General features: G+C 37.2%; 1 protein-coding gene across 2 annotated transcripts in view; it reads right to left on the bottom strand.

Moving 5' to 3' along the window:
- SLC12A1 (solute carrier family 12 (sodium/potassium/chloride transporter), member 1) overlaps positions 1-16,358 on the bottom strand; it is a 138,952-nt gene extending 122,594 nt beyond the window's left edge. For both annotated transcript variants that reach the window (XM_006831681.1, XM_006831680.1), the window contains exons 1-2: positions 16,329-16,358; positions 14,425-15,013 (exon numbers count right to left, since the gene is read on the bottom strand). In XM_006831681.1, coding sequence (XP_006831744.1) covers positions 14,425-14,844 — 420 coding nt within the window. In that variant the 5' untranslated portion in view covers positions 14,845-15,013; positions 16,329-16,358. The remainder of the gene's footprint in view (positions 1-14,424; positions 15,014-16,328) is intronic.
- Positions 16,359-18,130: the final 1,772 nt, after the last annotated feature.

Here is an 18,130-nt window from a genome sequence, read left to right on the forward strand (position 1 = left end):
TATTATAGGATAGGCACTGGACTGCTTACCACAAGGTCAACAGTTCAAACTCACTAGTTGCTCCTCAGAAACCCTACACGGGGTTGTTATGTGTCGAAACTGACTTGACGGCGCTTAAAAACAATAACAGTGTTATCATATCAGCATTATAGTCAATATAAGAATATTAGTGATATGTTTTACAATATGAGGGTATTAATGATATCTTGTTCTTCTTTTTTTTTAAGATTTTATTGTGAATTGAGTGAAAGTTTACAAGGTAGATCATCAGTTTTACATTCAACAAATCATATATTTGATTCATTATAATGATCGTAATAACAATATCTTTTCCCCAGGGTGAGTCTTCAAAATCTGCTGTGCGCTTTATACTGACCCACTCACCTACTGATACCAACTCAAGCAACCCTATAGGATAGAATGGAGCTGCTCCTAGGGTTTCTGAGACTATGAGTCTTTATGGGAGCAGACAGCCCTCTTTCTCCCATGGAGAAATTCTGGGGTTTGATCCACTGAGCTTGAGGTTAATAACCCAGAGTTTAAACCACTGTGTCATGAGACTCCTTCTTTACACTGAAAGTAAATCCCAATTCGGGTTAGCCAAGTTTCACGCTGTCTATCTCCAGATATGGTTAGGAACTACCACACTAGATGATACAGGTCTGTATAATACATCCAATTTCAGAAGGATAAAACACTTGGGGTCCTTTTACACTCACTTAAAAATTCTATTTTACTCTGAATGTAATGGGTCAAATGTACTTTTCATTTTCTATAACTAAATTTGTAATCAGGATAGGTCATTGAGGAATCTGTTAACATGACCATGAAGGTGGAAGAGATTACTTAGGAGATTCATTTATTTGACTTGATTTGAGGAAAACTTTATTTATTTATTTATTTTTAAATATCAGTATTCTAGTTCATCAGGATTCCATGGCCAGGCCATCAGCAGCAACTTATTAAGGGAGAAGATGATTTCCTTTTCCAGATTAATTGAGAAGCCCATGAGACATTTGCCTTTTTAAAGACAGTCTTGAGAATAGATCTCATGTTTTATGATTAGACCTGAGCTTGAGGATTTGGTCAGGAAATTGCTCTGCTCCCCGATGAACTCTGATGGTGACTGAATGATCCTCAGATTTGGATTAATGAGAGTACCAATGACGGTAATAAGCATTTTACAAAGGAATCTAAAGCATGAATAAGATGCTTAAAATTTCCCCTTAAATGAACATCTCTTCCTGATGAATGCCCTCTCTGGTCACAGTTGAAGAGTTCTTCAATTTATCATTAAGACATCACAGCATAATGATAAAAGAATATTCCACAAGGGCATGGCAGAGAAAACCATCATATATGGAAATTAGTAAAGCAATCAGTTTTCTCAATTATTCAAAAATAGAATCAATTTAAGAATACCTAAGTCTTCCCTTCCATCAGCTAGAGTTTAAATTTTAAAAATATATCTATGCCATAGGGAGAAGGCCCTCAAGTACATGTTTCTTTTGTTGATTGTAAAGGTCTGATAAGAAATTTATCGATATAGGCTCCATTTCCAATGCTTAGTCTCATGCTGGAGTCCTGGTGTGGTGCTACAGGATAAGTACTGGACCACAATGTCTGTTTGAACCTCAAGGTCATCAGTTCAAACCCACCACCCACTCCTTGGAAACCCTATACAGGATCGCTATGAGTAGGAACTAACTTGACTGCACTTAACCACAACAACATATAGGCTAAGACCTAGTTTGGTTATGTATTTAATCCAGGGTCTGCCCTCCAGCAAGTTGCTTAGCATTTCTTGGATGCTGCCAACACGAACAAATCCAATGGTTTTTTTGAAAAATCTTATCTTAAAGTAGTCCATTCTAAGACAAAATAATTTCTCTGTTTGTTATCTTCCTCTTTTGACTTGGCAAAGATAAACTTGGTATCTTCCTATAATAATCTCCTCCTTTTAAGTCACAACAGCAATTATAAATTCCACTTCCCTCAAAGTACTAAACCTGATGTAGTTGGGGAATGAAGCGACTTGATGGCTGCAAGCTAAAACCAGTGGTTGCAGACTTCTGCTTGGTGCATGTTCATGACACAAAGTCTCAAGGACTGGAAATTTTACGATTGCTGCCTGAAACCAATTTTTTCTGTTGTACTTTGAATTAATTTGTTTGTTCATACTCTATTATCATAAATGATGACCCGTAACTTTCCATAAATGCATTCTAAATTGGGTAGCTTTAAGGAGCTCTGGTAGCATAGTGGTTACGAATCGGGCTGCGAACCTTAAGGTCAGTGGTTCGAAACTACCAGCTGCTCCGCGGGAGAAAGATGAGGCTTTCTACTCCCGTAAAGATTTACACCCTCGGAAACCCTATACAGGGTCGCTATGGGTCGGAACCGACTCGATGGCACATAACAACAACAACAGGGAATGATTATTTATTTACCCAGAGTTTTACCTGTGCATTCAGTATACAGAGAAGGTAAACTAAAATGCGTTTTGTTCTTGTTTTTCTATGATAGAAAGACCATTTGATAAAAAAGACTTTTCCTCCTCCAACACTGATAAACTAATGAAGCTTCAACCACAAGCAGTTTAAGAGGCAAATTCCTAATGGATTTTTCTAGATTGAAAAATAAATGATGACAGATCAAATTATTTGACTTAACAGATACTGTGATTTTGCAGACTCCAGGTATCATCAAAGCTGAGAAAACAAATATGATTATTCTTTAAATTCCAACTAAAGAATGTTTGCTACTTATACATGTTTTCAACGTTTAAGTCTTTAATATCAGAAATAAAGAATTCTGAGGTCATTACTGAGAAACAGTTTCATAAATACTTATGCTATGTGATCCACCTCCCATTATTTTAAACTTCAAAAATGATGCTATTTTATTATTTGAAACCTTCAAACATATACAAATGTAGAGAGAAAACTATAATAGACTCTGTATACCCATCATTTATCTTCAACAATTATCAAAATATGACCAGTCTTAGGAGCATGTCACTTGTACTCCGTCACTGCATTGTTCTAAAACCAATGAGATGAATCCTGGCATGGGCATTAGGAAAAGCACTCACCATAAGGTTAGTTTGAGCAAGGTCAGTGGTTCACACTCACCAATTGCTCCTTGGAAACCCTATATAGGGTCGCTATGAATCAGAACCGACTTTATAGTACTTAATAGTAACAACAACAAGGTCCATTTCCCAATGAAAAGCATATCATTTAGCCATACTTTCACATCTTTACAACTGACATCATTATGTAAATTTTTATCTTTTTGTGATAAAGGAAAGTATTTTAAGTGATGAAAATGAGATTTTTAAACATTATTATAAATTATTATCAATAGTCATAATTTATAACCACAACATTTTTATTTTATCTGAAAAACACACACACAAAAATTGACCCGAGGTTTTTTTTTTATCATTTTGGCTAAAAATTGGCTATATGCAAGAATCCAATGTATGAAAAAGAAAAAAATTCTTGATATTTTCCAAATATGCCTTTAGGGAAAGTACCACTCTGTTCATCATCTATCTCTGAACTATTTACAATGGGAAATTAACTATTGTTTTGTTTCCACTCACCCCAAAACCCACTGCCATTATTTCCACGGGTGATTTTAATAACATGACTTCCTAAGGGAACTGACCTTGGGGACTGAGAAACTCTAACATGTGTCAGAATGAATTCTTTATTTCAAAGTTTGACTCCAACAAATATTTTAGGGGTAGTTTCTAGTTTCTCCTTGCCTTTAAAGCAGTTATCTACTCAATTCTAATGTACTATTTGGCTATAGTTAGTTTAATGATTAAGGACCTCTGGTAGCATAGTGGTTAAGAGTCAGAGACTGCCAATCTCACGATCAGCAGTTTGAAACTACCAGCGGTTCTGTAGCAGATGGATGAGGCTTTCTGCTCCCATAAAGATGGACAACTTTGGGAACCTGGTACACGGTCCCTATGAGTCAGAATCAACTCCATAGCACTCAGCCAGCTTAGTGAGTATTTCCCATTTTAGATAGACCAACTTGAATGCTAACATTACAAATTTAAACTTTGAAACTCTTTAGAAAATATTTGTACGTTAATGTTTGTTCTTTTAAAAGACTCACAGCTTCAGAACCCTATGGGCACTTTGACTCTTCTTGTCTTTTAGGGTCGCTATTAGCACACTGATATGTGTGGTTTTATGTTTGCTCACTTGACTAGCAAAACCCAAACACACTGCCATCAGAACCTTACTCAAGGCAGTCCTATATGTTACAAAGTAGAACTGAGTTCTTTAAGGTTTTCTTGAATGTATTCTTAACAGAAGCAAATCATCAAGTACTTCTTCTGAGGTACAGTTGGGTAGGTTTGAACTGCCAACCTGTCAGTGGGCAACTGAGTGCAAACTGTACCACAAGCGACCTGGTTAACTTGACTGCATACCTTCTGTTTCTATACATAAAAATGCCATTTAACTTACATGATAAAATTTGGGAGGGTATAGGTCAAACCTCTTTAACTCACCTTATATTGCATGAATATGAATGAATATATACTAAATAAATGCTTTTAGTGACAACAATGAAATACATGAGACCTACAATGAATTCTGTTGAAGTAGTGGCATGATCTCTTGGCATTGTCCCAGAGACAAGGAACACAGTGAGAAAAAGCATAGACTATGGGGTCATGCTTACATGGACTCAACTTAATTAACCATGTGACTTTGCGTAGCTTGTTGACTTCTCTAAGTCTCGTTTTCTCCTCTAAAGGATCCAAACTTCATCATCTATAAAATAGCAATGATAATAGTACTTATCTTAGATGGCTATTGTAGGGATTGAATGAGAATTTGTCAAGTGTGAACACAGTGCCTGACACATTAAAAAATCCCCATGATAAGTTTATTATTAAAATGGAGTCACCTTGAATGTGTATATTTCTAAATTATTTTTAGTTGCAAACAGCCTAATGACCCAAATGTGAAGTCATTTTGTTGTTTTCATTTTGGATCAGTTCCTATATGACAGACTTCTTTAAGAGTAATGTTGTAATTGTTGTTGTTAAGTGCCATCCAGTCAGTTCTGACTCAGCAATCCTGTATAAGGTTTCCAAAGAGTGGTTGGTGAGTTTGAACCACAGACCTTGTACAAACTGACCTTGTGGTACAGTGCTTATCCTACAACGCCACACCAGCTCTCCTTAACAGTAATATCCTATATTAATTCATGTTATTTTTCACTTTTAATACATTGTTTACTTGTATGATATCAGAACACTGACTTTCATAGATAGAATGGCTATATATTTTCCTGAATCGTATACCTTTGTTGTTTGTTTTTGAAACACTAGAGTGGTAGTTACCAAGGCTGGCTATAAAATTTCACATATAAAAAACAAACTTTAGTAAATACACACAATGGAATATTTGAAAAGGTGGTTCTACCTGGTGTGGTGCTGTGGATTAATGCACTAGACTACAAGGTTGGTTTGAACCACAAGGTGGGCAATTCAAGCTCACCAGCCACTCCTCAGAAACCCTATTCAGGGTTGTTATGGGTCAGAACTGACTCCACAGCATTTAACAACAGTAGCAAATGTGTGTGAAGGAAAAATACTGGCAGAAAGTTAGACAAATAAGAATATAGATATTTATAAGGTATGTTTGTATAAGCATAGAAAATTTCTGGAATGATTTACAAGAAACTGTCAGCAATGACTGCCTTGGGGAGGAGAACTGAGGTAGAAATGAGACATCTCATTATGTATTTTTTATTACTTGAGGAATATTTTATCAGTGTATGCTTTACTTGTAAAACAAAAAGCCAGTATAAAAATTACCATTGTCATTGTGTTATCATCAACAACCATTATGTATTGAGTTCCTACCCATTGTAGGCAATGTGCAAGACTTTATGCACACATAAACTCTAATATCCAGAAGCACCTTGCAAAGTAAATAAAAGCTATGTAGCTTGTATACGATTGTAGAGACAGAGCCATATATTTTTGCTTTTAACTGGAGTTTTCAGAAATACACCAAATATATAGGCTTTTAGAAAATGAAAAGCACTTCTTAAACAACAATCTCCAATCATTGGGATTACAAATTCTGCCAATATCTTTTACTCTTAGAATTCCATTTTAACTAGAGACTTCAAATAATGTTGTTCAAGCCTATTTTTTATGTTACCTACTAGGAAAATTTGTCATGTAATTTTTTTTTTCCTGCTTTGGATATTATAATCAGGATTTGCACAAAATCCAGCTGGTTTCTGAGTGAGTTCTACCATTAAGTCTGAACACACCATTGCTACATAGATTTTAAAAACTTTATAATCATTGGAAGAAGCCCAGGTGTTTCCAAGGGTTAAGCATTGGATTGAAAACTTCAAGGTCAGCAGTTCAAACCCACCAACAACTCCATGGGAGAAAGATGCAACTGTCTGCCCCCCAAATATTAATAGTCTTGGAAACCCTGTGGAGCAGTTCTACCCTGGCCTATAAGATTGCTATGAATTGAATTGACTCAAGAGCAGTAGTGTGGTGGGTATACTCATGGGTACAAAAAAGACTGTAACTTTTACAATGTCAATTACTTTCCACTTTTAAATGATTTAAGTTAGACAAGGGACTAATTTCTAAAATCTATAGGAAACTACAACACCTCAGCAAGAAAAAGAACAAGTAACCCAATTAAAAAATGGGCACAGGACATGAATAGACACTTCACCAAGGAAGACATTCAGCAGCTAACAAACATATGAAGAAATGGTCATGATTATTAGCCATTGGAGAGATGCAAAGCAAAACAACAATGAGATATCATCTCACACCAGCAATAACAGTTCAAAAATGCAGAGGATAATAAATGCTGGCAAGGATGTGGAGAAACTGGGACCCTCCTGCATTGCTGGTGGGAATGTAAAATGGTCCAACCACTCTGGAAAACAGTATGGCACTTTCTCAGAAATTTGGAAATAGAAATACCATATGATCCAGCAAGTCCTCTACTTGGTATATATCAACAAGAAATACAAGCCATAACATGAGTAGATATATGCACACCAATGTTCATAGCAGCACTATTCACAATAGCAAAAAGATGGAAACAGTTTAGGTGCCCATCTGTGGAAGAATGGATAAACAAACTTTAGTATATACACACAATGGAATATTATGTTGCCTTGAAGAATAACACGGGAGCTGCAAGCCACCGCTTGCATCATCATTCAAAGATGAACCTTGAGGACGTTATGCTCAGTGAATTTAGTTAGTCACAAAAGGACAAATATTGCATAAGCCCATTATTGTAAAAGCTTAAGAAAAGATACCTGTACTAAAAGGGGAAAAAACTAGAACTTGCTCAGTGAAATACGTCTCTTGCAGAGCCTTTGCAGTATATAGGACCTTAGGTGGAATCCTGAGCCCCATCCAGAACCTTCTGAGATGGAACATTCCAACTAGAAAGGACAAGCAGACCTTCTGGAACAACTGGAGCAACAGAAGATATATCTTCAAAGAAAGCTCAGCAGGAAAACCCCAAAACAAAAGGACATAGCCACAGTGGGCTAGAGCTGAGACTGAAGCATCCAGCTGATATAAAGGGAGGGAGACGCACAAGAACAGCCACATTTGCAGACAGCACTCATTTGACCTAGCCTCGATGGTTTGATCATCGAAATTCGATTAGAGGAAGAAAAAAAAAAAAAAAAAAAAGAACAAAACAATTTTTGATGAAAGAAACGAGGGTAAATTGCTACAATTTGATGAACTTGACCTATGCACATGGAGGTAGTAACTCTAAATACCAACCAACAGAGAGGAAAGGAGACTTCACATCAAGTATCAATGTTATACCCTCTGCACACAGGGTAGATAAAGACAGGCAACTTAGATATTAGCTACCTAAAATGAGGGGGCAATGGAGGCATGAAGTGACTGGCTTACACGGTTTCAAGAGGAAGTTTAGATTAAGAGTGTGTATAAGGAGCTCTGGTAGCGTAGTGGTTATGAATCGGGCTGTGAACCTAAAGGTCAGCGGTTCGAAACTACCAGCTGCTCCGCGGGAGAAAGATGAGGCTTTCTACTCCCGTAAGGATTTACATCCTCGGAAACCCTGTACAGGGTCGCTATGGGTTGGAACCGACTCGACGGCACACAACAACAACAACAACAACATAGGGGGGTTGGAATACCTAAAATAGGGCTAGAACTTGCCCAGTGAAGGAGGCTACCTGTGAAGCATTTGCATTGCATAAGACCATAGGTGGAATCCTGAACCCCATCCAGAATCTTCTGAGGTGGAGAATTTCCATTTGAAAGGACAAACAGACCAGCTTGGAGCAGCTAGCAGAACAGAAGATACATCTTGAAAGAAAAAGACCAGCAGGAAAAATCAAAAACAATAATGACAGTCTGACTTACTACTACAAGAACAAGCAAGTTGTTCCCTTAGGAGCCATCAAAGCAAGTGGTCAGGTCCCCTCAGGACAAACCCCCTTCCAAGACTAAGACTCAAGGGGAATACATGAGCAGGCATGTATAAGGAGAAGTGGGGGGAAAACAGCAATGAAATGTTAAGCTAATTCTGACCACATTCAATAGACTCCTGTCAACTTTAATTGAGACCTGGTTGACCAGCAGTATACGAGACCTGGGAATTCCTGGTCCCAGGGACAGGGACATGGCCACAGAGGACTAGAGCACAGAGTGAAGTGTCCGGTAGATATGAACTGAGGGGAGATGAAAAGAGTAACCATACTTGCAAATAGTACCCACTTGACCTGGCTTCAATGGCTGGATGATCAGAACTCGACAAGAAGAAGAAAGAAGAGGAAAAAAAAAAAGAAAGTCTGATACAATTTGATGAACTTGATCTATACTTATAGATGCAGTAGCTCAAAAGAGGGAACAAATTTTTACAGTGAGGATCTTTCCCACCCCCTCAGTACACAGGCTCAACAAAGATGGGCAACTTAGACATTGGCTACCCAAAATGGGGGGACTACAAAGTCAAGAAGTGACTGGCTTACAAGCTTTCAAGAGGGAACCTAGTTCCAGAGGGTGCAGGGGAAGGTAGACACTCCACTGAGTGGTTTCCAACCTGTCTGGGTGGGGCTGGTGAAAGGAGATGGGGATAAGACTCTTTAGGTTCAATAGTGAATGATTGCTGTCAGGACTGACTGTGAGTGTTGCAAATGTAAAGGTAGAAGTTTTGCAACAAAAGAAGGGAAGTCAGTCGTTGGTTTTGCAGTCCTGGAGCAGAGATCCCTGGGACCATAAAGGGAGAAGAGCGGAGTGCAGGACCCTATCCAGAGAAGCAGTGATGCCAGACATGGAGACAGAGATGATGACATGGAGAGATGAAGCAGCTGGGGACTCTGGACTCAGGGAGGGAGAGGGTCTGTGTGGTGACGGCCAGGGGGCAAGCTTGCAAGGTGTACCCTTTGGTTGTTTGATGATGCATGCAGGGCATTGTAATCATTGCAATGAAATGATATATGATAGGATGAATGTAAAGCTAATGTTCTCCCATGTAAACTATCACATAATTCACAATTAAAGTGAAAAAAAAAGGGGGGGGGGGAGAAAGAGTCCCCACTGAATAGTTTTCATCTTGTCTAGATGTGTCTGGTGAAAACAGATGGGGATAAGACTCTTACGATTCACTAGTGAGTAATAGTTATCATGATTAATTGCGACTGTCACAATTGTAAAGGTTGAAGTTTTGTAATACAAACAGGGGAGCAGTTAATCTTACAGTCCAGAAACAAAGGAACCTAGGACCATCAAGGGAGAAGAGCACAAGCGGAATTCAAGACCTTATCCAGAGAAGAAGCAATACCAGACATGGAGGCAGAGATGAGGACATGGAGAGAAGGAGCAGCTGAGGACTCTAGATTCATGGGAAGAGAGGGACTAAGAGCTGGCAACCATGAGGCAGACTTGCAGAAGGTGCTCTTTGGTGGTGTAAATTATTATATATACTTGAGTGTTTAAAAAAAAGCGCTAAAGTGAATAAGAGAAATACTGTTATCTGACGGTACATGGTGGGGATTATAATCATTGTAATGAAACAAGGTGTATAATTTGTTGAATGTAAAACTGATGCTCTGCCCTGTAAACTTTCACTCAATTCAGAATAAAAAAATTTTTTAAATAATTATTATTTAAGTTAACACTGTTAATTTATATTTTTTGCATGTAAAATTTGTGAAGTACCTGATTATTATTATATAAAATTTGTTCTATTGATAAAATCTGATCAATAGAACAAATGTTACATAATTTGACACTATGATCAAATGTCCAGGGCCACAGGGAAGAGGCAGCATGGGTTTCTGGCATTTAGGTGGAGTGGGAAAGTCAGGGAAAATAGCTTAACCAAATTCATTAACAAGAAAAAAAGAGATGAATTATGGGAGACCCGGATTATTAATGTTAACAAATAAAGGATAACGGCAAAAAGTAGAACACATGGAGAAGCAGGTTGGTCTATACACTTTGGCAACACTAGAGTGGTTACAAGCATGTGTTCATTGTAGATTCATAATTGTATTGGAATTCTACTTCCAATTTGGACATGTGGATACCATGTATGGTTTAACCAAGTTGAAGTATTCTAGAGAAATTCATTAAAAGAATAACTTGTTACTGTCTTAGTTCTGAAAGATTATTCAGGCCATTGAGTTTAAACCTAATTTTTAATCTTTTCAATTTGTCAGACCTTTGTGTTTGAGAAAAATTTGCTAAAAGTCAAAGGTAAATCCTTAGTCTTGCTCTCTCTTTTCAAAAATGGTATGATCTAATCAAGAGATACCAACACTATCAACTGAAAGGATAACATCCCAATTATATGATGATTCTGATGACTCTCTAAAATCTGTCTTCTCAGAGCTTTTCTACTTTTATTTAAAGATTTACATAAGCTATGGTTTTAGAAATTATAAATAAGTTACTTCTCTCTCTCTGGAATGTCAGTCCTAATAACAAGATGAATTTGCATCATTTCTTTTTTTATGGAGTTAAATTTTCATTCTCTTGTTTTTTAGTTTGGGTAAGAGGGTGAATATTTAAATTCTGATTGCAATTTTAGTTAAGAAGGCAGCTTAAAATTTTTTGATGTATAATGTGGTAAAGTATAATGAAAAACAAAACAAAACACAAAACTTTATGCCATCAAGTCAATTCTGACTCCTAGCGACCCTATATAGGGTCTCCAAGACTGTAAATCTTTACCGGAGCAGAGAGCCTCATATTTCTTCCTCAGAGTGGATGTTGGTTTTAACTGCCAACCTTGTGGTTAGTAGCCCAACACTTAGCCTACAGCATCAACAGGGCTCCATGTGGTAGAGTGTGGTAGGATAGGATTTCAGGTTTTCGTTTGGATGACTTTAGTTCATTTCACTTCTTCAGAATAAATTGGAATCTCTTTATAATGTCCTAAATTTTTCTTTCTATCTCTTCCACATCTTGGAAACTCCTTGTATCATTTCATCTCGATCATCTTTTCCTTTTTCTTTCTGTTATCCTTCACTTTTTTCTTCTTTCACATAGAATATGATAGTGACACCTGAGTCTGATTTCAAGAGTTTTAAAATGCTTCTTGTTTCAAAATGAAAAAAACAATCCACTCACGAGGGCTGCCATTTTGTTTGAAATGGCCATGTTGTGGTAGTGGTATACCATCAAGTTGGTTCTGATTCATAGTGATCCTGCATATTGTTTCTGGGGCTATACATTTTTAAGGGAGCAGAAAAGCTAATCTTTCTCCTATGGAGTGATTAGTGGATTCGAACTACTAACCTTGTGGTTAGTAGCCCAGTTCATAATCACCTATGCTACCGGGGCTCCATATATATGTATATTTTTGTTGAAACACAGAAGTTGAACCTGAACCTTATCTTCATCTCTGTCTCCTAAGGGTCTAATCTAAAGAATAGATACCAGATCTTTCTGGACAAGAAAATGCAGTGCTTTTCCTTGTAGAATTCTTCCGCCAACTTTGTTTTTGTTGTTGTTGTTGCTTTTAGGATCTAGGTTTTTGTAGCCTTTCAGAGAAAGGAGAATTGTTGGAGTGTGTGTGTGTGTGGGGGGACATTAAACATTTCCATCTTGTGACAGAAACTTGGGCAAGTTATATTCTTCTGCCACCATATTTAAAAAGCACTTGCGGCATAGTTGCTGAAGCTCTGGCCTGCTAACAGGTGAATGGTAAAAACCCACCACATGCTTTGAAGGAGAAGAGTAAGGCAGTCTGCTTCTGTAAAGATCTACAGCCTCTGAAACCCATTGGAGCAGTGCACTCTGTCCTATAAGTTTGGAAAGTCACAGTTAATTCAGTGGCAGTGGGTTGGGTTTGGGTTGTTTAGTGGAGCAGTGGTTAAGTGCTTGGGTGTTAAGTGAAAGGTCAGCAGTTCAAACCCACTAGCTACTCCACAGGAGAAAGATGTGGCAGTCTGCTTTCATAAAAATCACATCCCTGGAAACCCTGTGGAGCAATTCTATCTCTGGCCTACAGGATGTCTGAATAGGAATTTATGTGGGTCACCATATTCAAATATATATAATAACCAAACTGAGTTCCGTCAGAGGTGACTTTGAAGAAAGACTGAAAAATTGGCCGTTAAAATTTCTATGGAGCACAGTTGTATTCTGGCACACCTGTGTCTCCATGAATTGAAGTCCACTCAATGGCCAACTAGTGAGGTCTGATGGAGAGAAACAATCAGAGAAGAGAGTTAAGAGGATGAACTCCTTCTCATGAAGTCAGTCCCTGGTAACAGGACCCCAGAGACAAGAACCCTAAGTTGCTAGGGGAAATAATGATTTTTGGAAATGAGATGAACAGAAACTAAAGGAAGATTTTCACCTTTATCAATATCTTTCTTGAGCATGATATTCCAAGAATCTCCAGAGTGGGTAATCATTTAATTTAAATTTTTTGTCAATGAATGAATTTAAAAAGAATTGATCCAATTTTTTTCACCTCACCTCAAAACTAAGTCAAGAGTAAATTGTGTTTGAATATGTGACAGCTAATTATTCTTTTTTAGCAGGTAATTACGTTCGAGTAAAGGGTGATATTCATTTCAAAGTGTATTCCAGAAGAGCAGAAAGATAAAGTCTAGCAACATATGTGAAAATAAGTTATGGAATAAGAAATCTGCTAAGTCTCTAAACGATTTACTACAAAATTAGAAAACATGCTGCCTCATGCTTCTAGCAGATTTGCTAATCCTTTCTATACTCCTTAAGTAACGAAAACTTTAGCCACTTTTGCTGCATCTGTCCTTAAATTTAATTTGGTTACTTTCATATGCCTAAGTGCATTCAAAAGCCTCCGGTAAAGCTTTGAGGAGGAAGGGATAAAATGCTGAATCTTATAAATCCCTGTCCTCTCTTTAAAGAATATAAAAAAACACTCATATACATCAAAGGCTGCCATCCACATCATTAACCACAGCAACCACAAGTGATTTTATGTTTTTACAATTGGAATAGAGGCATAATAGAAAAAAACACACAAATAAGCAAACAGGTGCCATCAGGTAGAGTCTCACTCATGATGATTACATATGTGTCACAATAGAACTGTGCTCCACAGGGTTTTCAATGGCTGATTATTTCCAAGAAAATGCTCAAGCCTTTCTTTCGAGTGTCTCTGGGTGAGCACAGACTTCCAAACTTTTGTTAACAATGCATTATTTGTTTGCACTACCCCGGGACTCTCTGAAGGAGCCCTGATGACAGTAGTTAACCGCTGGACTCCTAAACGAAAAATTGATTGTTCAAACCCACCAGCCACTCTGCAGAAGAAAAATGTGGTAATCTGTTTCTGTAAAGATTGTTGTTGTTAGGGGCTGTCCAGGTGATTTGAAACCCTGTGGGACAATTCTACTCTGTCTTATAGGGTTGCTATGAGTTGGAATCAGCTCAACAGCAGGGGAACTCTGGAGACTTTGATACGAAGGTAGAGCCAGCCGAGTATTCAGTTTGACATGGGTAACAGTAAACTGAATACACTAAATTTGTAAATGGGATATGACACATTATCAAATGCACAAAGTTAGTTCTTTACAGAGTTGGGGTTTTTTGTACTCAGTTGACATCTGTGAAACTGTTTTAAGTATTTTCTGTTTATTAGTAAGTAGGGATAGTTGTACAAGATGGGTAGTTGGAGATAGAATTTTCACATCCTTACTATTATTTTTGTTGTTAAGTGCCATCAAGTTGATTCCTACTTATAGCTAGCTACCCTATATAGAACTTCTGAGGAGCAGCTGGTGGATTTGAACCACCAACCTTGAGGTTAACAGTTCAGTGCTGATCCAACAGTGCCACAACTATTATTGAAGAAGAGAAAATCACCGGGAGGGAGGACACTTACCTGTGCCCCTGAAGCTTACCTTTGCAAGTTGCTCATGTATCTCAAGCAGGCTGGGTCGATTGAACTTGGGCCCGCTGATGCTGCCGGTGTTGCGATAGTACTCGATCTTGGGCACAGCATCCATAGTGTTGTGGCCAAAGGTTTGTAGGTAGTATGTGTTTGTGTGAGAGTCATAGACATGAAAACTGGCATCTGTTCTAGTAGTTTCTCCGTTTTGGAGGAAATTGTCATAGCACTCTTGATTCCCAGGCCTAAAACTGATTCTGAGTTTGTTCTGGGCTTCATTCCCAAAAGAGGTTTCTTCATAATGTGGAGGGTCAGTGCTATTATCTGCAGCAGCACAGTTGTCATAGCCTTCATTTATGACATTAACCTGAAAGCGCGTGGTATTACTGGGGACTGGGTCCAGAAACACACTGGAAGAATTGGTAAGTGACATCTTGCAAAATGGATTTTTTTTTTTTTAAACAAAGAAAATCTATATGTTTCCTGTAAATAAACACTTATGTGGTTACATTAGGGAGCTCCTGTCTTTTGTTCTAGAAAAACCCAATAAGGAGATCCTTGATGTATTCTCTTCTAAACAATCTTCAGAATGTTCTTCAAGGCTGCCATTTAAAAAATAAAATTAAACTACTTTTTCCAAATAATACAAATATATTTAAGGGGGTGGGTGGGGGTATGAGGAAATTATTTTCTTTTACAAGACATATAATTTTAAATTCATTCCATTCAAAATTCCTTGTCTAAAAATAAATTTTAAACAATGAATTGCTAAAATAGCAGACAAATAAAAAAACTTATCCAGGAAATTTAGTTACCTAAGCAATTAAATCTTAGCATAAATAAGTGAGAACCTGATTTGACAAAGCAGAATTTCAGATGGAGTGATTAAAATGTTACTTGTATTTATACTGTTTGCTTGACCTTACTGTAGTTAGATTCAATCTGACTTAAGGAAAGTTTTAACTCTACTAATGTAGCACAGGAAGGGCTATATGTTTTCAGTATGAAGCAGTATTTCACAGCCAAATTTTGAAACTGCCAAGTATTATATGATTGAGAAGAATATACATTATATTGATGAATAAAATGAAAAAAAAAAAAAATTTTGAAAATTTCTCAAATTTTGCTTTCTTTTTAGTTTATAAAAATATGTACATCTTCTTATAATACATTTGTTCCAAAAATATAGGTAACTACATATGTAATAAGTGAAAAAAATTACATTTTTAAAATATGAACTTTAAAAATGCTTCTGTCAAGATGATATCTCTATAAATTCTTGGATGTTATCTGATGCCTTCAAATGTTTCATTTGTTTATACTTTTAAGGGTTTTTGCAAGTGCTATTATGGGGCTTAAAAAAAAAAATAAATGAGCATTTTGACTACATATATAAATCAAAGCCCTTAATAAAGTTGCATGCTAAATTTAGGTAAAATAATCATGCTCTACTGGCTCCTTTTAATGAAATATTTTCAGTCTTCACTGAGAGGTTTATATTTAACTGTGTGATGAAGAAACTACATCATCATTTTCTCAAATCCACGATATGAGCCCTTCTTAGGACAGTCTTTCCTTAGAATACTTTTTCTTTATCGGTATCTGAACATTTGGCTTCTCAAAGAATGTTCTAGAAAGATGAGATAGATTAAAAACAAAAAGTTGACTTCCTCACACAGTTATTAAAATTGTTTCTTTGGTTATAAAAAGAAAAATCAACATCAACTCTTAAATCACCTTTCCTAGGGAAATTGCAAACAAAATTATAAGCAACTACTTTTTAAAAAAATAAATATTTATACAATATCCCAATTCTCTTCAGAGACCTTGCATCCTCTCTTTACCACACTCCTCAGAATCTACTTTATGGCATAATCTTAAATGTGATATCCTAATACCCAGAAATGCTTAACTTACCACCCAGAAGCCTTCTTCTGAGGAAGTGTACCCTGCTTCAGCATCACTTAGCTATATATGGCACTTAGCTTTCAGCCCAGAACCATAGGCTTCCTCTTATTGGTTAGAACCTTTCTTGAAAGACAAGAGTGAGCAATGAGTGGCTTGGAATAATACTGTAAGCACCGCCTATTCATTAGTCCTAAGGAACCTTAAGTACCACATCAACTAGTAACTGCTAGTTAACCATTAATCCTTTTATGTAGAAAGTAAAAGAAAGTTTCTTTAATTCATAAGGGGAACTGGATTGCTCAACAGCAATCATCCAATAAAATATGAGCATTTCTTCAGTTGTTTGGGATGAGATAAACTGAATCCTTATCATCATGTTTTAGATAAGTCCTAGTGGCTTGCTATTGTTCAGCATGTGTACTAAAATATGTTGTTGTTGTGTGCTGATCTGTGGGTTTTGACTCATAGCTACCCTGTATAGGGTTTCTGAGACTCTACATTTCTACAGAAACAGAAAGTCATCTTTCTCCCTCAAAGCAACTAATGGATTGGAACTGCTTACCTTGAAGCCCAATGCTCACCTAAATGTAGTGCTCCAGAAATGAGGACTTGGTAACTAAATAATGTTGTTTAAAATGATTTCATCTTGCTTATAGTAGATTCTACTTGACTTTTCTCTGTATCTGAAGTGAGTAGATTGAGCACAGAATCAATGATTTATTGAAAATATTTCTACCCAGTGGAAATATTCCTTCAAGTAGGAATCAAATTGTGGGTAAGTTTTCTAACGGCACTGCTAAATGACCTTTTGTGTACCCACCTGACAAAACATTTCTATCAAACCTAGTTTTTTTTAGTTTAATTAAGGAAAAGGTTTTGTTGCTTAAATCTGTAAAATAGCATAAAGAAGTTTTCCCTTCAGGTTCTGTCATTGGTTTTCAATCAGGATGATTAAATGAGTCTTCCTCATGTCTTATAAGAAAGAATCCAAGTGATTTCCGGTTGTCAGAGTAGTATGATTATAGTGTAAATATAATGATTAAAGCAGGCTTCAGAACGCAGCCTTACAACTTCCTTTTGGAATGAACCAGGGATTTGAACAGGTCCTTCTCAGTTCTGTCATGGCTTAGGAAACAATACCAGAACAGACCAGAATTTGTAAAATGTGGTGAACCGGAATAAAACCCCTGAATGGGAAAAATTCATGATCAACATCCTGTTAGAAACTTAATCTTAAAAAACAAAGGCTGCATATACATTGCGTAGCAACCACATCTCTTGACTGAAACTTGACGATGCCCTGTTCAAAATGTTAGCTGACTGCATCGCTTGGAATGTATGAAGTATTCCAGTCTCCACAGTCTTGGCAATATGCCCATCTCTCACATCAGGCTCCTGCAAAGACTCACTAGGCCTCTTCTGTGTCTTCCATTCCAGGGCTTTGACCTGTATTTTTCCCCACTCTGGCTATTGTTCTGCTTCACCCAAAGTTTAAAAATTTGAGTCTGTTCCAATTTCTCTGTGTTAGCGATTATTGAACCTGCTTGAACCGGTTCAAAGTCCTGGTGTGACAAGCAAATTACTCAGTCTCCCTGTGTCTGTTTCTTCATCTGTAAAACGAAGACGTGGAAAACAATAGTCCTTGCCTTGGTGTATAATACTGTGAGGAATGGTGTTGGGTGCCATCCAATCAATGCCAAGTCTTAGTGATCCCATGTGACAGAGCAGAATTACCTCATAACATTTTCTTGGCTATAATCTTACTGAAGCAGATTGTCAAGTGTTTCTCAGGTAAAGCTACCAGGTGGGTT

The sequence above is a fragment of the Chrysochloris asiatica genome, unplaced genomic scaffold, assembly GCF_000296735.1.
Source record: "Chrysochloris asiatica unplaced genomic scaffold, ChrAsi1.0 scaffold00004, whole genome shotgun sequence".
NCBI lineage: Eukaryota > Metazoa > Chordata > Mammalia > Afrosoricida > Chrysochloridae > Chrysochloris > Chrysochloris asiatica.